The sequence below is a fragment of the Hemibagrus wyckioides genome, linkage group LG07 (assembly GCF_019097595.1).
Source record: "Hemibagrus wyckioides isolate EC202008001 linkage group LG07, SWU_Hwy_1.0, whole genome shotgun sequence".
NCBI classification, from domain to species: Eukaryota; Metazoa; Chordata; class Actinopteri; order Siluriformes; family Bagridae; genus Hemibagrus; species Hemibagrus wyckioides.
This window is the reverse complement of record NC_080716.1, coordinates 7,714,711-7,736,970: the sequence shown is the minus strand read 5'-3', so window position 1 is coordinate 7,736,970 and position 22,260 is coordinate 7,714,711. Positions and strand designations below refer to the sequence as shown.

The following is a 22,260-nucleotide window of genomic DNA, read 5'->3' as shown; positions in this document are numbered from 1 at the left end:
GCTTCACAGGTCATTGTAACACACTTGGAGAAAATGCTAAGTGACTTCTCCCATATACACGAGTTCACAGATGCCCACGCTTAGCTAGGGTCAGGGATTGACAGGAGCGAGATCAACACCACCACTTCTCCAGACTGCACCATGAATATTATTTACCCATTGCTTAGTTTTAAAACTCTTTTGGTAAAATACAGGACAATATAATACAAATCAACAAGACATTTTCATACAATATAAACAAATGAATTATTTTATCTTCAGAAGTCTGATATAAAATGAGTCAGGACAGTGTTGGATTGCAGTGAGATGTTTTTCCGTGTTGGGATAAACTTACACAGAATGTTAAAAGTTGAAGAGATAAAGCCTTTGGATTTTAGCTGCTTATCAACATGCACTTGAGAGAGTGGCAATGGGTTTGATATCAGCATTTATTTGGAAAATCTATTTACTTCGAATACAAATTTCTCAAATTCTATTTTTAGGCATCTATTAAAAAGAGTTAAGGAATGATTCGAGCTGGTGTGTATATATATATATATATTCCATTTATTTCAGGAAAAGAGCAGATGACAATAACAAAAGTAGACACAATGACTTAAGGTATCCATTAAAAGACATTTATAAAATAGTCTGCAATTTAGATTTCCTACAAATGATAGAATGAAATCGTGTCACTTTCTCTCACTGCAAATGGATTAAAGAGGAGTCGTCGTTTTGCCGGAGCCAGATGTGAGCAGGACGGAGATATTTACACACTATGATATGGACAGGGTACATTATACTACAAGTAATTTACACAAGGTGCAGATGTAAAAAGCAGAAAGTGGTAAATATCGCATAAAAAAAAAAAAAAAGCCTGGGCTATTTACAGACACGCTGTAAATTCATTTTGGAGAAATTTGATGTGCATGGACTGAAAAAAAAAAAATCACTAGGTAAAAACCAAAATCCATGTAAAGGCACACCTTTATGTCTGAAAGACATGTAAATAAATACAGCTTCAATATTTGTGCAAGATGGGAGAGACTGCTACACACGTATTTAGTAGAAAAAAACGCAGATATTTACAAATGAAACAGAAAGGGAGGAATTAAACCGGTGTTCTGTGGAGGGCGCACTCCGTCAGCAGGGTCAGTAAGGTGTCGATGTAGTCGCTGCTGCCGATCTGAAACAGAAACAGTGTCGGCATTCGTCACTCATAGGAAATCTTTCATTAGAAAGGGCTTTGAGGAAAGGGGATATTGCCTCGCAAATATGAACATAGAAATTCTTATAGCATTTGTTTGAGGATCACAAAGTTATCACATTTTAATGTTCCCTTCAGCATTTATTGCATTAGAAACAATACCAGTGATAAATACATTAAAAATGTTTCAAAGATATTTCTCAGCTTGAACCTAAACTATTTGGTTGAAAAATGACTATTTACTTTCTATTGTAAAATCCAATTAGATTTAAATTCCTATATAAATGTCCTCTTTAAGAATGATAGTTATTCAGGCAATAAAAAAAAACCCAAATACCATTAGAAAGAATCATCTAAAGATGAAACCATAAAGCTACACAGTAGTTTAATATGAAATAGTTTTGCTATCTATCCGCTGGCTTAGGCTAACCCTGATCCTGAACATTTGAGATTTCCTAAAATAACCCCCCCCCTTACTTCTGGCATGAAAATGCACACAAAACAAGTCACCATTGTCCACCATCATCAGTGGATTTCACTGGCCTTTCCAGTGGTAGATGTGATGAGGGCAGATTTGCATCATGACCATGCACCTGACAGATCTGCAGCAACTGAACATTATCTAAGTATTAGTATGGTAGATACCAGTCCATCAAATTTAACCTCTGTAGATGAAAGGTGCTTTAAAGCACATTGTGAATGGTTAGATCAATTGAAAACAATAGAACATCATTCATTTTCAATGAGAGCTGGTGACCTCCAGTGAGATGAGCAATATTAACTGTTGCCAATAGATGTAGGCGTGTCCAGCGATGTGACAAAGTTGAGAAAGGTTTAACTTTTATGCAAATAAGGAGTGATTGGCGTAGCATCTACCAATGAGAGTGAGGACTGTATATGTTTGATGCATATATTTTTATACACAAATCAGAATGTTTCATTTTAGCAGCAAGGAAGGTTATTTGTGGTCAAGTGGAAAGCCATTTGCATCACCCACTGAAAACATTATTGCTATGGCAATAAGTACAGTACAGTAGTCGCCTACAGGTGACTTGATAGTATAACGAGAAACTCAGTGCATGTGTGAACACTTTCAGAATCACTTTCATTCAGCACTGCTAAAGTAGTCACAAGATAACAGAATGAACATTTAGCAAATACACAATATAACCTGTAACAAAACCTGGTATGTAGAAACAAAACTGGTAACAGCAAAAGCATATTTATACCACAGTTCTTTTGATTTGTTTTCTATTACAGCAGCTCTGCCAACTATACACTAATCAGGCATAACATTATGACCACCTGCCTAATATTGTTTTGGTCCCCTTTTGCTGCCACAACTCCACTAGATCCCTGAAGGTGTGCTGTGGTATCTGGCACCAAGATGTTAGTAGATCCTTCAAGTCTTCCAAACTGCGAGGTGGGGCCTCCGTGGATCGGACTTGTTTGTTCAGCACATCCCACAAATACTAGATTGGATTGAGATTTGGAGGCCAAGTCAACACCTCAAACTCGTTGTTGTGGTCATCAAACCATTCCTGAATAATGTTTTTGCTTTGTGGCACGGTGCATTATCCTGCTGAAAGAGGCCACAGCCATCAGGGAATAACGTTTCCATTAAAAGGGTGTACATCTTCCCATAGTGCATCCTGGTGCCATATGTTTCCCTGGTAAGCGACGCACATGCACCCAGCCATCCGTGTGATGTGTATTCACTGTGCACTGTGTATTCGGACACCTTTCTATCAGAACCAGCATTAACTTCTTCAGAAATTCAAGCAACAGTAGCTCGTCTGTTGGATCGGATCACACGGGCCAGCCTTCACTCCCCATGTGCATCAATGAGCCTTGGACGCCCTGTCACCGGTTCACCACTGTTCCTTCCTCGGACCACTTTTGACCGGGAACACCCCACAAGAGCTACAGTTTTGGAGATGCTCTGATCCAGTCGTCTAGCCATCACAATTTGGCCCTTGTCAAACTCGCTCAAATCCTTACGCCTGCCCATTTTTCCTGCTTCTAACATCAACTTTGAGGACAAAATGTTCACGTGCCATTTAATAAATCCCACCCACTAACAGGTGCCATGATGAGGAGATCAGTGCTATTCACTTCACCTGTCACTGCTCATAAGGTTATGGATGATCGGTGTACAGTATAACAGTATATAAAGTAGCTGTTAATTAACAACAAAAGCATTTTGCAATGAGACTATTAACTTTTAGAGAAGGAGTCTCTAGTTTCAGTGAGATTTCTGAAACTGGAGTCTTCAGGATAAAGAGCGTTGTGGCTTCTCTGCAATATGCCAAGCTATTTATTTTTTCAGCTGTGTGTATATCTACTATAAAAAATGACAAGAGTCTAACACTATAAGGACAAATATAAATAGATTAAACGTATGTTTTTCTTAACATACTTTATATATAAATAAACTGGACTGTCAAATATATCGTGGTATAAAACATGTACTGGGATGTCTTCATGCAGAATTGCATCACATTACTACATCATTAATGAACACTGAGTATTTTATTCCTTATCTATTCATGTCCTTTCATGATCATCCTGATACCAAAGAGTTTTCTTGTTATTATCAGTAGGACTTATAATGACTTAGCTCACTGCTTTACCTATTACCTATACCACTTCATGTGCACATAAAGGAAGATATAACAGAAATAATATATTAACAGGATGTAAAGATGAAAAAGAATCAGATCAGATATAAGAATTCAGCTCTGTAGTATAAGAGTAAACAACATGGTGCCTACCTTGATTTTGCCCTCATGATGCGCTGAACCGAGGGAAGTGGCGACCTTCGTGAGTGTCCCAGCTGACAAGTAGATCTTAAAATGTCTGAAAAAGTGAGTCTCGAGTCCGTTCATAAACCGCTGCACCTCGTCAATGTGGATTCTGCCTTCTGCACTGTCCTCGGTGTGAATGCTATTCCACAGCTCCCAGGCATCCTGCGGGTTCACCGTGTACATGATATCCAGCGAGGGCTGCGTGGGCATGGTCCAGCTCAGCTTCAGAAACCTGATGTTGCTGGTGGGATGGCAGCCGGTCCACAGGGCAGCCAGCCAGTTCAGAGTGGTGGAGTTCAGAAACAGAGAGCCGAAATTACAGTCAAAGGTGCGCTCGAACCAGACCCTGACGAGAGACGTGAGGGATTCAGAGCCACTGCTGCAGAACAGAGGAAGGCTGACAAAATCAGGGGGCAGTGACCTCAGGTACTCGCCATCTCCGTTCACGCAGGTCAACCAGCCGCGCCACACTGGTTTTAGAGCGTCTGCCCCAAATGTTGGTTTGGAGTGAATCTGCAAAATAGAGATCAGCAGAACTAAAATTGAAATTTCATTAAAAATTTAAATACTTTTTCTATACTGACCCATTTCAGCCAACAGTTTGTAGACACCTGATCATCACATCCATAGCAGTATATTTCATATATGATATATTGATATGATTTATGATACAATTTCGTATGAATGTTGTAAGTCAGAAGTGATCCAAAGTGCTTTGTCCTCGTCTAAAACCACACTAAAATCATTGATCATATGGTCCATCACAAGCATCCAAACAGGATGAATGCAGCAAGTCAGAGCCATAGAGTGATGATTGGTATAGTGGGTGGAGCCATAGAGTGATGATTGGTATAGTGGGTGGAGCCATAGAGTGATGATTGGTATAGTGGGTGGAGCCATAGAGTGATGATTGGTATAGTGGGTGGAGCCATAGAGTGATGATTGGTATAGTGGGTGGAGCCATAGAGTGATGATTGGTATAGTGGGTGGAGCCATAGAGTGATGATTGGTATAGTGGGTGGAGCCATAGAGTGATGATTGGTATAGTGGGTGGAGCCATAGAGTGATGATTGGTATAGTGGGTGGAGCCATAGAGTGATGATTGGTATAGTGGGTGGAGCCATAGAGTGATGATTGGTATAGTGGGTGGAGCCATAGAGTGATGATTGGTATAGTGGGTGGAGCCATAGAGTGATGATTGGTATAGTGGGTGGAGCCATAGAGTGATGATTGGTATAGTGGGTGGAGCCATAGAGTGATGATTGGTATAGTGGGTGGAGCCATAGAGTGATGATTGGTATAGTGGGTGGAGCCATAGAGTGATGATTGGTATAGTGGGTGGAGCCATAGAGTGATGATTGGTATAGTGGGTGGAGCCATAGAGTGATGATTGGTATAGTGGGTGGAGCCATAGAGTGATGATTGGTATAGTGGGTGGAGCCATAGAGTGATGATTGGTATAGTGGGTGGAGCCATAGAGTGATGATTGGTATAGTGGGTGGAGCCATAGAGTGATGATTGGTATAGTGGGTGGAGCCATAGAGTGATGATTGGTATAGTGGGTGGAGCCATAGAGTGATGATTGGTATAGTGGGTGGAGCCATAGAGTGATGATTGGTATAGTGGGTGGAGCCATAGAGTGATGATTGGTATAGTGGGTGGAGCCATAGAGTGATGATTGGTATAGTGGGTGGAGCCATAGAGTGATGATTGGTATAGTGGGTGGAGCCATAGAGTGATGATTGGTATAGTGGGTGGAGCCATAGAGTGATGATTGGTATAGTGGGTGGAGCCATAGAGTGATGATTGGTATAGTGGGTGGAGCCATAGAGTGATGATTGGTATAGTGGGTGGAGCCATAGAGTGATGATTGGTATAGTGGGTGGAGCCATAGAGTGATGATTGGTATAGTGGGTGGAGCCATAGAGTGATGATTGGTATAGTGGGTGGAGCCATAGAGTGATGATTGGTATAGTGGGTGGAGCCATAGAGTGATGATTGGTATAGTGGGTGGAGCCATAGAGTGATGATTGGTATAGTGGGTGGAGCCATAGAGTGATGATTGTTATAGTGGGTGGAGCCATAGAGTGATGATTGTTATAGTGGGTCGAGCTATAGAGTGATGATTGTTATAGTGGGTGGAGCTATAGAGTGATGATCGTTATAGTGGGTAGAGCTATAGAGTGATGACAAAGTGGGTAGAGCTATAGAGTGATGATCGGTATAGTGGGTAGAGCTATAGAGTGATGATTGTTATAGTGGGTAGAGCTATAGAGTGATGATTGTTATAGTGGGTAGAGCTATAGAGTGATGATTGTTATAGTGGGTCGAGCTATAGAGTGATGATTGGTATAGTGGGTGGAGCTATAGAGTGATGATTGTTATAGTGGGTCGAGCTATAGAGTGATGATTGGTATAGTGGGTGGAGCTATAGAGTGATGATCGTTATAGTGGGTAGAGCTATAGAGTGATGACAAAGTGGGTAGAGCTATAGAGTGATGATCGGTATAGTGGGTAGAGCTATAGAGTGATTGTTATAGTGGGTAGAGCTATAGAGTGATTGTTATAGTGGGTAGAGCTATAGAGTGATTGTTATAGTGGGTAGAGCTATAGAGTGATTGTTATAGTGGGTAGAGCTATAGAGTGATGATTGTTATAGTGGGTAGAGCTATAGAGTGATTGTTATAGTGGGTAGAGCTATAGAGTGATGACAGTGGGTAGAGCTATAGAGTGATGATTGGTATAGTGGGTGGAGCTATAGAGTGATTGTTATAGTGGGTAGAGCTATAGAGTGATGACATAGTGGGTAGAGCTATAGAGTGATGATTGGTATAGTGGGTGGAGCTATAGAGTGATGATTGTTATAGTGGGTAGAGCTATAGAGTGATGATTGTTATAGTGGGTAGAGCTATAGAGTGATGACATAGTGGGTAGAGCTATAGAGTGATGATTGGTATAGTGGGTGGAGCTATAGAGTGATGATTGTTATAGTGGGTGGAGCTATAGAGTGATGATTGGTATAGTGGGTGGAGCTATAGAGTGATTGTTATAGTGGGTAGAGCTATAGAGTGATGACATAGTGGGTAGAGCTATAGAGTGATGATTGGTATAGTGGGTGGAGCTATAGAGTGATTGTTATAGTGGGTAGAGCTATAGAGTGATGACATAGTGGGTAGAGCTATAGAGTGATGATTGTTATAGTGGGTAGAGCTATAGAGTGATGATTGTTATAGTGGGTAGAGCTATAGAGTGATGATTGTTATAGTGGGTAGAGCTATAGAGTGATGATTGTTATAGTGGGTAGAGCTATAGAGTGATGATTGTTATAGTGGGTAGAGCTATAGAGTGATGATTGTTATAGTGGGTAGAGCTATAGAGTGATGACATAGTGGGTAGAGCTATAGAGTGATGATTGGTATAGTGGGTGGAGCTATAGAGTGATTGTTATAGTGGGTAGAGCTATAGAGTGATGACATAGTGGGTAGAGCTATAGAGTGATGATTGTTATAGTGGGTAGAGCTATAGAGTGATTGTTATAGTGGGTAGAGCTATAGAGTGATGATTGTTATAGTGGGTGGAGCTACAGAGTGATGACATAGTGGGTAGAGCTATAGAGTGATGATTGGTATAGTGGGTGGAGCTATAGAGTGATTGTTATAGTGGGTAGAGCTATAGAGTGATGACAGTGGGTAGAGCTATAGAGTGATGATTGTTATAGTGGGTAGAGCTATAGAGTGATTGGTATAGTGGGTGGAGCTATAGAGTGATTGTTATAGTGGGTAGAGCTATAGAGTGATGATTGTTATAGTGGGTGGAGCTATAGAGTGATGATTGTTATAGTGGGTGGAGCTATAGAGTGATGATTGTTATAGTGGGTGGAGCTATAGAGTGATGATTGTTATAGTGGGTGGAGCTATAGAGTGATGATTGTTATAGTGGGTGGAGCTATAGAGTGATGATTGTTATAGTGGGTGGAGCTATAGAGTGATTGTTATAGTGGGTAGAGCTATAGAGTGATTGTTATAGTGGGTAGAGCTATAGAGTGATGACAGTGGGTGGAGCTATAGAGTGATTGTTATAGTGGGTAGAGCTATAGAGTGATTGTTATAGTGGGTGGAGCTATAGAGTGATGATTGTTATAGTGGGTAGAGCTATAGAGTGATTGTTATAGTGGGTGGAGCTATAGAGTGATGATTGTTATAGTGGGTAGAGCTATAGAGTGATTGTTATAGTGGGTAGAGCTATAGAGTGATGACATAGTGGGTAGAGCTATAGAGTGATGATTGGTATAGTGGGTGGAGCTATAGAGTGATGATTGTTATAGTGGGTAGAGCTATAGAGTGATGATTGTTATAGTGGGTGGAGCTATAGAGTGATGATTGTTATAGTGGGTAGAGCTATAGAGTGATTGTTATAGTGGGTGGAGCTATAGAGTGATGACTTATAGTGGGTAGAGCTATAGAGTGATTGTTATAGTGGGTAGAGCTATAGAGTGATGATTGTTATAGTGGGTAGAGCTATAGAGTGATTGTTATAGTGGGTAGAGCTATAGAGTGATGACATAGTGGGTAGAGCTATAGAGTGATGACATAGTGGGTAGAGCTATAGAGTGATGATTGGTATAGTGGGTGGAGCTATAGAGTGATGATTGTTATAGTGGGTAGAGCTATAGAGTGATGATTGTTATAGTGGGTGGAGCTATAGAGTGATGATTGTTATAGTGGGTAGAGCTATAGAGTGATTGTTATAGTGGGTGGAGCTATAGAGTGATGATTGGTATAGTGGGTAGAGCTATAGAGTGATGACATAGTGGGTAGAGCTATAGAGTGATGATTGGTATAGTGGGTGGAGCTATAGAGTGATGATTGTTATAGTGGGTAGAGCTATAGAGTGATGATTGTTATAGTGGGTGGAGCTATAGAGTGATGATTGTTATAGTGGGTAGAGCTATAGAGTGATTGTTATAGTGGGTGGAGCTATAGAGTGATTGTTATAGTGGGTAGAGCTATAGAGTGATGATTGTTATAGTGGGTAGAGCTATAGAGTGATGATTGGTATAGTGGTTAGAGCTATAGAGTGATGACATAGTGGGTAGAGCTATAGAGTGATGACTTATAGTGGGTAGAGCTATAGAGTGATTGTTATAGTGGGTAGAGCTATAGAGTGATGATTGTTATAGTGGGTAGAGCTATAGAGTGATGATTGGTATAGTGGGTAGAGCTATAGAGTGATGACATAGTGGGTAGAGCTATAGAGTGATGATTGTTATAGTGGGTAGAGCTATAGAGTGATTGTTATAGTGGGTAGAGCTATAGAGTGATGACATAGTGGGTAGAGCTATAGAGTGATGATTGGTATAGTGGGTGGAGCTATAGAGTGATGATTGTTATAGTGGGTAGAGCTATAGAGTGATGATTGTTATAGTGGGTGGAGCTATAGAGTGATGATTGTTATAGTGGGTAGAGCTATAGAGTGATTGTTATAGTGGGTGGAGCTATAGAGTGATGACTTATAGTGGGTAGAGCTATAGAGTGATTGTTATAGTGGGTAGAGCTATAGAGTGATGATTGTTATAGTGGGTAGAGCTATAGAGTGATGATTGGTATAGTGGGTAGAGCTATAGAGTGATGACATAGTGGGTAGAGCTATAGAGTGATGATTGTTATAGTGGGTAGAGCTATAGAGTGATTGTTATAGTGGGTAGAGCTATAGAGTGATGACATAGTGGGTAGAGCTATAGAGTGATGATTGGTATAGTGGGTGGAGCTATAGAGTGATGATTGTTATAGTGGGTAGAGCTATAGAGTGATGACATAGTGGGTAGAGCTATAGAGTGATGATTGTTATAGTGGGTAGAGCTATAGAGTGATGACTTATAGTGGGTAGAGCTATAGAGTGATGATTGTTATAGTGGGTAGAGCTATAGAGTGATGATTGTTATAGTGGGTCGAGCTATAGAGTGATGACTTATAGTGGGTAGAGCTATAGAGTGATGACTTATAGTGGGTAGAGCTATAGAGTGATGACTTATAGTGGGTAGAGCTATAGAGTGATGACTTATAGTGGGTAGAGCTATAGAGTGATGACTTATAGTGGGTAGAGCTATAGAGTGATGACTTATAGTGGGTAGAGCTATAGAGTGATGATTGTTATAGTGGGTAGAGCTATAGAGTGATGACATAGTGGGTAGAGCTATAGAGTGATGATTGGTATAGTGGGTGGAGCTATAGAGTGATGATTGGTATAGTGGGTAGAGCTATAGAGTGATGACTTATAGTGGGTAGAGCTATAGAGTGATGACATAGTGGGTAGAGCTATAGAGTGATGATTGTTATAGTGGGTAGAGCTATAGAGTGATTGTTATAGTGGGTAGAGCTATAGAGTGATGACATAGTGGGTAGAGCTATAGAGTGATGATTGGTATAGTGGGTGGAGCTATAGAGTGATGATTGTTATAGTGGGTAGAGCTATAGAGTGATTGTTATAGTGGGTAGAGCTATAGAGTGATTGTTATAGTGGGTAGAGCTATAGAGTGATGACATAGTGGGTAGAGCTATAGAGTGATGACATAGTGGGTAGAGCTATAGAGTGATGACTTATAGTGGGTAGAGCTATAGAGTGATTGTTATAGTGGGTAGAGCTATAGAGTGATGATTGTTATAGTGGGTAGAGCTATAGAGTGATGATTGGTATAGTGGGTAGAGCTATAGAGTGATGACATAGTGGGTAGAGCTATAGAGTGATTGTTATAGTGGGTAGAGCTATAGAGTGATTGTTATAGTGGGTAGAGCTATAGAGTGATGACATAGTGGGTAGAGCTATAGAGTGATGATTGGTATAGTGGGTGGAGCTATAGAGTGATGACTTATAGTGGGTAGAGCTATAGAGTGATGATTGTTATAGTGGGTCGAGCTATAGAGTGATGACATAGTGGGTAGAGCGATGACATAGTGGGTAGAGCTATAGAGTGATGACATAGTGGGTAGAGCTATAGAGTGATGATTGGTATAGTGGGTGGAGCTATAGAGTGATGATTGTTATAGTGGGTAGAGCTATAGAGTGATGATTGTTATAGTGGGTAGAGCTATAGAGTGATTGTTATAGTGGGTAGAGCTATAGAGTGATGACATAGTGGGTAGAGCTATAGAGTGATGACTTATAGTGGGTAGAGCTATAGAGTGATTGTTATAGTGGGTAGAGCTATAGAGTGATGATTGTTATAGTGGGTAGAGCTATAGAGTGATGATTGGTATAGTGGGTAGAGCTATAGAGTGATTGTTATAGTGGGTAGAGCTATAGAGTGATGACATAGTGGGTAGAGCTATAGAGTGATGATTGGTATAGTGGGTGGAGCTATAGAGTGATGATTGTTATAGTGGGTAGAGCTATAGAGTGATGACTTATAGTGGGTAGAGCTATAGAGTGATTGTTATAGTGGGTAGAGCTATAGAGTGATGACTTATAGTGGGTAGAGCTATAGAGTGATGATTGTTATAGTGGGTAGAGCTATAGAGTGATGATTGTTATAGTGGGTCGAGCTATAGAGTGATGACATAGTGGGTAGAGCGATGACATAGTGGGTAGAGCTATAGAGTGATGATTGTTATAGTGGGTAGAGCTATAGAGTGATGATTGGTATAGTGGGTGGAGCTATAGAGTGATGATTGGTATAGTGGGTAGAGCTATAGAGTGATGACTTATAGTGGGTAGAGCTATAGAGTGATGACTTATAGTGGGTAGAGCTATAGAGTGATGACTTATAGTGGGTAGAGCTATAGAGTGATGACTTATAGTGGGTAGAGCTATAGAGTGATGACTTATAGTGGGTAGAGCTATAGAGTGATGACTTATAGTGGGTAGAGCTATAGAGTGATGATTGTTATAGTGGGTAGAGCTATAGAGTGATGACATAGTGGGTAGAGCTATAGAGTGATGACATAGTGGGTAGAGCTATAGAGTGATGATTGGTATAGTGGGTGGAGCTATAGAGTGATGATTGGTATAGTGGGTAGAGCTATAGAGTGATGACTTATAGTGGGTAGAGCTATAGAGTGATGACATAGTGGGTAGAGCTATAGAGTGATGATTGTTATAGTGGGTAGAGCTATAGAGTGATTGTTATAGTGGGTAGAGCTATAGAGTGATGACATAGTGGGTAGAGCTATAGAGTGATGACTTATAGTGGGTAGAGCTATAGAGTGATTGTTATAGTGGGTAGAGCTATAGAGTGATGATTGTTATAGTGGGTAGAGCTATAGAGTGATGATTGGTATAGTGGGTAGAGCTATAGAGTGATGACATAGTGGGTAGAGCTATAGAGTGATGATTGTTATAGTGGGTAGAGCTATAGAGTGATTGTTATAGTGGGTAGAGCTATAGAGTGATGACATAGTGGGTAGAGCTATAGAGTGATGATTGGTATAGTGGGTGGAGCTATAGAGTGATGATTGTTATAGTGGGTAGAGCTATAGAGTGATGACTTATAGTGGGTAGAGCTATAGAGTGATGATTGTTATAGTGGGTAGAGCTATAGAGTGATGACTTATAGTGGGTAGAGCTATAGAGTGATGATTGTTATAGTGGGTAGAGCTATAGAGTGATGATTGTTATAGTGGGTCGAGCTATAGAGTGATGACATAGTGGGTAGAGCGATGACATAGTGGGTAGAGCTATAGAGTGATGATTGTTATAGTGGGTAGAGCTATAGAGTGATGATTGGTATAGTGGGTGGAGCTATAGAGTGATGATTGGTATAGTGGGTAGAGCTATAGAGTGATGACATAGTGGGTAGAGCTATAGAGTGATGACTTATAGTGGGTAGAGCTATAGAGTGATGACATAGTGGGTAGAGCTATAGAGTGATGATTGTTATAGTGGGTAGAGCTATAGAGTGATGACATAGTGGGTAGAGCTATAGAGTGATGACAGTGGGTAGAGCTATAGAGTGATGATTGTTATAGTGGGTAGAGCTATAGAGTGATTGTTATAGTGGGTAGAGCTATAGAGTGATGACATAGTGGGTAGAGCTATAGAGTGATGATTGGTATAGTGGGTGGAGCTATAGAGTGATGATTGTTATAGTGGGTAGAGCTATAGAGTGATGACTTATAGTGGGTAGAGCTATAGAGTGATGATTGTTATAGTGGGTAGAGCTATAGAGTGATGACTTATAGTGGGTAGAGCTATAGAGTGATGATTGTTATAGTGGGTAGAGCTATAGAGTGATGACTTATAGTGGGTAGAGCTATAGAGTGATGACTTATAGTGGGTCGAGCTATAGAGTGATGACATAGTGGGTAGAGCGATGACATAGTGGGTAGAGCTATAGAGTGATGATTGGTATAGTGGGTAGAGCTATAGAGTGATGACTTATAGTGGGTAGAGCTATAGAGTGATGACATAGTGGGTAGAGCTATAGAGTGATGATTGTTATAGTGGGTAGAGCTATAGAGTGATGATTGGTATAGTGGGTGGAGCTATAGAGTGATGATTGTTATAGTGGGTAGAGCTATAGAGTGATGATTGGTATAGTGGGTAGAGCTATAGAGTGATGATTGGTATAGGGGTAGAGCTATAGAGTGATGATTGGTATAGGGGTAGAGCTATAGAGTGATGATTGGTATAGGGGTAGAGCTATAGAGTGATGACTTATAGTGGGTAGAGCTATAGAGTGATGACTTATAGTGGGTGGAGCTATAGAGTGATTGTTATAGTGGGTGGAGCTATAGAGTGATTGTTATAGTGGGTAGAGCTATAGAGTGATTGTTATAGTGGGTAGAGCTATAGAGTGATGACATAGTGGGTAGAGCTATAGAGTGATGACATAGTGGGTAGAGCTATAGAGTGATTGTTATAGTGGGTGGAGCTATAGAGTGATGATTGTTATAGTGGGTGGAGCTATAGAGTGATTGTTATAGTGGGTGGAGCTATAGAGTGATGATTGTTATAGTGGGTGGAGCTATAGAGTGATTGTTATAGTGGGTGGAGCTATAGAGTGATGATTGTTATAGTGGGTGGAGCTATAGAGTGATTGTTATAGTGGGTAGAGCTATAGAGTGATGACATAGTGGGTAGAGCTATAGAGTGATGATTGGTATAGTGGGTAGAGCTATAGAGTGATTGGTATAGTGGGTAGAGCTATAGAGTGATTGTTATAGTGGGTAGAGCTATAGAGTGATGATTGTTATAGTGGGTAGAGCTATAGAGTGATGATTGTTATAGTGGGTAGAGCTATAGAGTGATGATTGTTATAGTGGGTAGAGCTATAGAGTGATGATTGTTATAGTGGGTAGAGCTATAGAGTGATGACTTATAGTGGGTAGAGCTATAGAGTGATTGTTATAGTGGGTAGAGCTATAGAGTGATGATTGTTATAGTGGGTAGAGCTATAGAGTGATGATTGTTATAGTGGGTAGAGCTATAGAGTGATTGTTATAGTGGGTAGAGCTATAGAGTGATGATTGGTATAGTGGGTAGAGCTATAGAGTGATGATTGTTATAGTGGGTAGAGCTATAGAGTGATGATTGGTATAGTGGGTGGAGCCATAGAGTGATGATTGGTATAGTGGGTGGAGCCATAGAGTGATGATTGGTATAGTGGGTGGAGCCATAGAGTGATGATTGGTATAGTGGGTGGAGCCATAGAGTGATGATTGGTATAGTGGGTGGAGCCATAGAGTGATGATTGGTATAGTGGGTGGAGCCATAGAGTGATGATTGGTATAGTGGGTGGAGCCATAGAGTGATGATTGGTATAGTGGGTGGAGCCATAGAGTGATGATTGGTATAGTCGGTCGAGCTATAGAGTGATGACATAGTGGGTAGAGCTATAGAGTGATGATCGGTATAGTGGGTGGAGCTATAGAGTGATGATCGTTATAGTGGGTAGAGCTATAGAGTGATTGTTATAGTGGGTAGAGCTATAGAGTGATGATTGTTATAGTGGGTAGAGCTATAGAGTGATGATTGTTATAGTGGGTAGAGCTATAGAGTGATTGTTATAGTGGGTAGAGCTATAGAGTGATGATTGTTATAGTGGGTAGAGCTATAGAGTGATGATTGTTATAGTGGGTAGAGCTATAGAGTGATGATTGTTATAGTGGGTAGAGCTATAGAGTGATTGTTATAGTGGGTAGAGCTATAGAGTGATGATTGTTATAGTGGGTAGAGCTATAGAGTGATGATTGTTATAGTGGGTAGAGCTATAGAGTGATGATTGTTATAGTGGGTAGAGCTATAGAGTGATGATTGTTATAGTGGGTAGAGCTATAGAGTGATGATTGGTATAGTGGGTGGAGCTATAGAGTGATGATTGTTATAGTGGGTAGAGCTATAGAGTGATGATTGGTATAGTGGGTGGAGCTATAGAGTGATTGTTATAGTGGGTAGAGCTATAGAGTGATGACATAGTGGGTAGAGCTATAGAGTGATGATTGGTATAGTGGGTAGAGCTATAGAGTGATTGTTATAGTGGGTAGAGCTATAGAGTGATGATTGTTATAGTGGGTAGAGCTATAGAGTGATTGTTATAGTGGGTAGAGCTATAGAGTGATGATTGGTATAGTGGGTAGAGCTATAGAGTGATGATTGTTATAGTGGGTAGAGCTATAGAGTGATGATTGTTATAGTGGGTAGAGCTATAGAGTGATGATTGTTATAGTGGGTAGAGCTATAGAGTGATGACATAGTGGGTAGAGCTATAGAGTGATGATTGTTATAGTGGGTAGAGCTATAGAGTGATGATTGTTATAGTGGGTAGAGCTATAGAGTGATGATTGTTATAGTGGGTAGAGCTATAGAGTGATGACATAGTGGGTAGAGCTATAGAGTGATGATTGTTATAGTGGGTAGAGCTATAGAGTGATGATTGTTATAGTGGGTAGAGCTATAGAGTGATGATTGTTATAGTGGGTAGAGCTATAGAGTGATTGTTATAGTGGGTAGAGCTATAGAGTGATGATTGTTATAGTGGGTAGAGCTATAGAGTGATGATTGTTATAGTGGGTAGAGCTATAGAGTGATGATTGTTATAGTGGGTAGAGCTATAGAGTGATGATTGTTATAGTGGGTAGAGCTATAGAGTGATTGTTATAGTGGGTAGAGCTATAGAGTGATTGTTATAGTGGGTAGAGCTATAGAGTGATGATTGGTATAGTGGGTAGAGCTATAGAGTGATGATTGTTATAGTGGGTGGAGCTATAGAGTGATGATTGGTATAGTGGGTAGAGCTATAGAGTGATGATTGTTATAGTGGGTAGAGCTATAGAGTGATGACAAAGTGGGTAGAGCTATAGAGTGATGATTGTTATAGTGGGTAGAGCTATAGAGTGATTGTTATAGTGGGTAGAGCTATAGAGTGATGATTGTTATAGTGGGTAGAGCTATAGAGTGATGATTGTTATAGTGGGTAGAGCTATAGAGTGATGATTGGTATAGTGGGTAGAGCTATAGAGTGATGATTGTTATAGTGGGTAGAGCTATAGAGTGATGATTGTTATAGTGGGTAGAGCTATAGAGTGATGATTGTTATAGTGGGTAGAGCTATAGAGTGATGATTGTTATAGTGGGTAGAGCTATAGAGTGATGATTGGTATAGTGGGTAGAGCTATAGAGTGATGATTGTTATAGTGGGTAGAGCTATAGAGTGATGATTGTTATAGTGGGTAGAGCTATAGAGTGATGATTGTTATAGTGGGTAGAGCTATAGAGTGATGATTGTTATAGTGGGTAGAGCTATAGAGTGATGATTGTTATAGTGGGTAGAGCTATAGAGTGATGATTGGTATAGTGGGTGGAGCTATAGAGTGATGATTGGTATAGTGGGTGGAGCTATAGAGTGATGATTGGTATAGGGGTAGAGCTATAGAGTGATGATTGGTATAGTGGGTAGAGCTATAGAGTGATGATTGGTATAGTGGGTAGAGCTATAGAGTGATGATTGGTATAGTGGGTAGAGCTATAGAGTGATGATTGTTATAGTGGGTAGAGCTATAGAGTGATGATTGGTATAGTGGGTAGAGCTATAGAGTGATGATTGGTATAGTGGGTAGAGCTATAGAGTGATGATTGTTATAGTGGGTAGAGCTATAGAGTGATGATTGTTATAGTGGGTAGAGCTATAGAGTGATGATTGTTATAGTGGGTAGAGCTATAGAGTGATTGTTATAGTGGGTAGAGCTATAGAGTGATGATTGTTATAGTGGGTAGAGCTATAGAGTGATTGTTATAGTGGGTAGAGCTATAGAGTGATGATTGGTATAGTGGGTAGAGCTATAGAGTGATGATTGTTATAGTGGGTAGAGCTATAGAGTGATGACAAAGTGGGTAGAGCTATAGAGTGATGATTGTTATAGTGGGTAGAGCTATAGAGTGATTGTTATAGTGGGTAGAGCTATAGAGTGATGATTGGTATAGTGGGTAGAGCTATAGAGTGATGACAAAGTGGGTAGAGCTATAGAGTGATGATTGTTATAGTGGGTAGAGCTATAGAGTGATGATTGTTATAGTGGGTAGAGCTATAGAGTGATGACATAGTGGGTAGAGCTATAGAGTGATGATTGTTATAGTGGGTAGAGCTATAGAGTGATGATTGTTATAGTGGGTAGAGCTATAGAGTGATGACATAGTGGGTAGAGCTATAGAGTGATGATTGTTATAGTGGGTAGAGCTATAGAGTGATGATTGTTATAGTGGGTAGAGCTATAGAGTGATGATTGTTATAGTGGGTAGAGCTATAGAGTGATGACAGTGGGTAGAGCTATAGAGTGATGATTGGTATAGTGGGTAGAGCTATAGAGTGATGATTGTTATAGTGGGTAGAGCTATAGAGTGATGATTGTTATAGTGGGTAGAGCTATAGAGTGATGATTGTTATAGTGGGTAGAGCTATAGAGTGATGATTGTTATAGTGGGTGGAGCTATAGAGTGATGATTGTTATAGTGGGTAGAGCTATAGAGTGATGATTGTTATAGTGGGTGGAGCTATAGAGTGATGACATAGTGGGTAGAGCTATAGAGTGATGATTGTTATAGTGGGTGGAGCTATAGAGTGATGATTGGTATAGTGGGTGGAGCTATAGAGTGATGATTGGTATAGTGGGTGGAGCTATAGAGTGATGATTGTTATAGTGGGTGGAGCTATAGAGTGATGATTGTTATAGTGGGTGGAGCTATAGAGTGATGATTGTTATAGTGGGTGGAGCTATAGAGTGATGATTGTTATAGTGGGTGGAGCTATAGAGTGATGATTGTTATAGTGGGTAGAGCTATAGAGTGATGATTGTTATAGTGGGTGGAGCTATAGAGTGATGATTGGTATAGGGGTAGAGCTATAGAGTGATGACATAGTGGGTAGAGCTATAGAGTGATGATTGTTATAGTGGGTGGAGCTATAGAGTGATGATTGGTATAGTGGGTAGAGCTATAGAGTGATGATTGTTATAGTGGGTGGAGCTATAGAGTGATGATTGTTATAGTGGGTAGAGCTATAGAGTGATGATTGTTATAGTGGGTGGAGCTATAGAGTGATGATTGTTATAGTGGGTAGAGCTATAGAGTGATGATTGGTATAGGGGTAGAGCTATAGAGTGATGACATAGTGGGTAGAGCTATAGAGTGATGATTGTTATAGTGGGTGGAGCTATAGAGTGATGATTGGTATAGTGGGTAGAGCTATAGAGTGATGATTGTTATAGTGGGTAGAGCTATAGAGTGATGATTGGTATAGTGGGTAGAGCTATAGAGTGATGATTGGTATAGTGGGTAGAGCTATAGAGTGATGATTGTTATAGTGGGTAGAGCTATAGTGATATGGTGTTGTTAACCTAAACCTGTGGTTTGAATGACAGCTAGCAGTACTGTTATAGAAACAATCACATCATTCAGACCAATCAGTTACGAGAATTCAGCAGTGCTCTATGTATACAACACACACTGCATGAGTCAGAAAGGCACTGATATGGTGATGAGACCATGAGTACACAAACGTTTCATTAACATCCCTGTTTTTAATTCACCTGAATGAAAACGGTTTCTGCATCCTCCTCGGTTTCTGCCATTCCGTGGATGGTGGAGAGAGTCACCTTAAAGCCTGCCTCCAGCCCCACCTCAATGGCGACCCCTTGCTGCTTCTCAGCTAAGATGAAAGCTGTGAGGTGTTTAGAGTACAGTTTGAGCTGCGTGTGCTGGAATCGGTACAGCGGGGTGACGTACGCCAACTTCCACTCATGCTTCACCAGGAGGGCCAATTGCTCTGGGTCCACTTTACTCTGCAGAAAATGGAGGTTGAGACTTTGTTTTTATGATTCTATTTTATGATCAACACAAATGCTCATGATAATAAAAGCATAAAACAGGGGAGTAATTCCGCTTCACTTTGAGTTTATCATCAGGTAAACCATGCTCTTGTACTATTTAATTAACCAGGAAGGGTAAAGCATGAACACAAGCCAGGTATGAAACCATGGAATAAGTACAATCTACAAGGATGAGACAGATCATGTCTGAACAGAAGACAGTAGATTACTGGGAAAGACCCACAGATATCATGGAGGCAAGTGACTGTAAATATTATTACAGGCAAGTGACAAGTGTCACCATCAGGAAAAGCTTAAAGGAATAATAACATAAGCTGTGTAGAAATTAGCTTGAAATGGTACCAAAGCTCAAATGCTTCATTAGATGAGCAGCACAGTCACTATGGGGTGCAACAGTGATTAGAGAATGATCATGATTATTATTACGCTTGTGTTGTGCCTGGTGCACTGTATGCAAACCCTGTATGTGCCATTAGGAAGATAGATGAATAAATGCACACATGCATTGTTACAGTGTCATGGTTACTTCACCTTAGACTAGAAAGCACTACCAAGAACCCATTACACCTTTTACCCATTTTATATGTTTTGAATTCAGCAGGTATCAAGAACATGGCATTACTCACCAGTACTAAACAAATCAACTCTCGGATTTGGGACAGTGGTAGCTCAGTGGTTAAAAGGTTGGATTGGAAGGTTGCGCCTTTAAATCTCAGCACTGCCAAACTACTGCTGCTGGGCCCTTGAGCACAGCCCTTAAGCCCCAACTGCTCAGTTATGTAAATGAAAGAAATGTAATTTGCTCTGGACAAGTACTTGCCAAATACCAGAAATGTAAAATGGATAAACAGCGTAGTGTACTGTGCAGCACTGGATACCTACCTTCCTCACCTTTATAAAGGCACTGTGAACAATATTGCCAATACAAGACATTCTACAGTAAAACAATTCCATACATTTCTCTTTATATCTACAAAAGAATGACTAGGCTGGGTGATCTTTTTTTGAACAAAGATTTTGTAAAGATTTTGTAATAAATGATACCTTTGTCAACCTCATATATTGCACTAAAATCACACATCTACATTGCTGCTACTTTTGCATACTTCATACAGTGTTGCTATCTATCTATCTATCTATCTATCTATCTATCTATCTATCTATCTATCTATCTATCTATCTATCTATCTATCTATCTATCTATCCACTTGTTATAAGATACCACTGGTTTTACAGTTTCTCAAGTTTGTCAATCAAGTTTTGTATTGTCCATTTCTGCACAGTCTTCTGTCTTGCACTGTTTGCACTTTATGTAGTTAGGACAAACCCTCTCTCCCTAGCTCTGTGTTGCTTGTATGTTGTCTGTGTAGCACCAGGGTCCCGGAGCAACGTTGTCTCATTTCACTATGTACGGCGTCAGCTATATGTGGTAGAAATTACAATAAAGCTTCTTGATTTGACATATTTCCTATCTGTATGGTTCTGTATGCTGTCATCTTTTTATTACAATTATGTTATTAGCCTATTCATATACCTATTTGTTATTCTATAAATAATTGAACAGAACTGATTAGATTGTACTAAAAACTGTACACTACGCACCGTATACTCCGGTTTGCATAGGACTCTTCAATACACTCAGATTTGCAAAGGACTCAAACACAAAGTTTTTGCACATTACCTTATTATCTCTTATACCTTTAAATTTCTAGTATTTATTGCGCTAGGAAAACTAATCTGTACCCTAAAATTGTAGTATTTAGTATTTTTGCCATATTTTTATTTTATCTTTTTTAAATTATTATTATTACCTCTGCTTGTGGATAATACTGAAAGTTGTACATTTCCCAGTGGGATGAATGAATGAATAAACTATCCATCCATTTATATATCTATCCATCCATCCATCCATCGCTATCCATCCATCCCTCCATCTATATATCTATCCATCAATCCATCCATCTATATAATCTATATATCCATCCATCTATCTATGCATTTATCCATCCATCCATCCATCTAATGTGACATCATTTCTAAACCTTAACAGTCCTGAAGCACACAGATCCAAAGATGGGTTAGAAGAGGACATTAAGATTTCAGTGGCTCACAGTGATATTGCGGGATCTGGCAGCTCCTCTGCTGGTGGGGATCCTGGTACCGAGAGTGGTTAAATGACCTGGGGTTTGCCAGAACACAACCGGACTCTCCATACAGTTGCGTCCATAACTCTTCCGCCGTGTTAAGCGCGTGTGAGCGGGGGTGTTTACAGCACTGCAACAAAAACAAACATGTAGTCATGAACATGTTATTAACACGACACTGGGCGTGCTGCATATCCTCAACACAGTCCTCAAAACAAACACAACTGTTTACTGACAAAGAAAAGGACCTGATGCAACCTTCAAACCAGGGCCAAGTCCCAAACGTACTACGTTAGTGCACTTCGTAGACTGTAAACTCAGACCGTGTACACTCTCCCTAGTGCACTACTCTTATATATTCAGAGTATTTAGGATAAAGCCTTCACCGCTTAAACACCAGAGGAGAATCAGAACAAAACTAACACAAAGCTATAGTGTTAGCTCACAACACGAAGTCAAACGGCAATCTTATTCTAAAAGAAAATTAAATTCTTCGCGGTGTTTATAATCTCGTCTAACACAACTCTTCAAGACCGAAAACAAACCCTACCTGACTCGCCCCTCCATGGCTAACAGGCGCCAGTCAAGGCGGAAACGGATTTGAAAATCCCGCTATCCCTTCATGCAACGCGCTAGGAAAACTAATCGATCGCGGTTAATGTCTTCCGAATCAAGTTCCCTCAACGATAAGGAATTAAATAAAGCCTTAACCGATTAATAAATTTGACGTAAAACGATGCAATGCGTTACTATAAGTTTCCGAAATATCGGTGTCTCAGTCGTCTATCACAAGGATGAAAGATCGATTA

General features: G+C 40.2%; 1 protein-coding gene across 1 annotated transcript; it reads right to left on the bottom strand.

The window, feature by feature from the left end:
* Positions 1-519: 519 nt before the first annotated feature.
* cenpl (centromere protein L) lies at positions 520-22,115 on the bottom strand. Its single transcript, XM_058395735.1, has 5 exons — positions 22,002-22,115; positions 21,419-21,581; positions 19,008-19,259; positions 3,961-4,506; positions 520-1,165 (listed from the first exon to the last, which is right to left on the bottom strand). Exons 1-5 carry the CDS (start codon positions 22,016-22,018, stop codon positions 1,091-1,093), a joined length of 1,053 nt encoding a protein of 350 aa, XP_058251718.1. The 5' UTR covers positions 22,019-22,115; the 3' UTR covers positions 520-1,090.
* Positions 22,116-22,260: the final 145 nt, after the last annotated feature.

What these genes read in the sequence shown, in the direction of transcription:
- cenpl (XM_058395735.1), bottom strand. An exon ending in CCAGATCCCGCAATATCACT is followed by an intron (nt 19,260 to 21,418) that starts GTGAGCCACTGA and finishes CATTTTCTGCAG; the next exon opens with AGTAAAGTGGACCCAGAGCA. An exon ending in CAGAAACCGTTTTCATTCAG is followed by an intron (nt 4,507 to 19,007) that starts GTGAATTAAAAA and finishes TCTATTTTGCAG; the next exon opens with ATTCACTCCAAACCAACATT.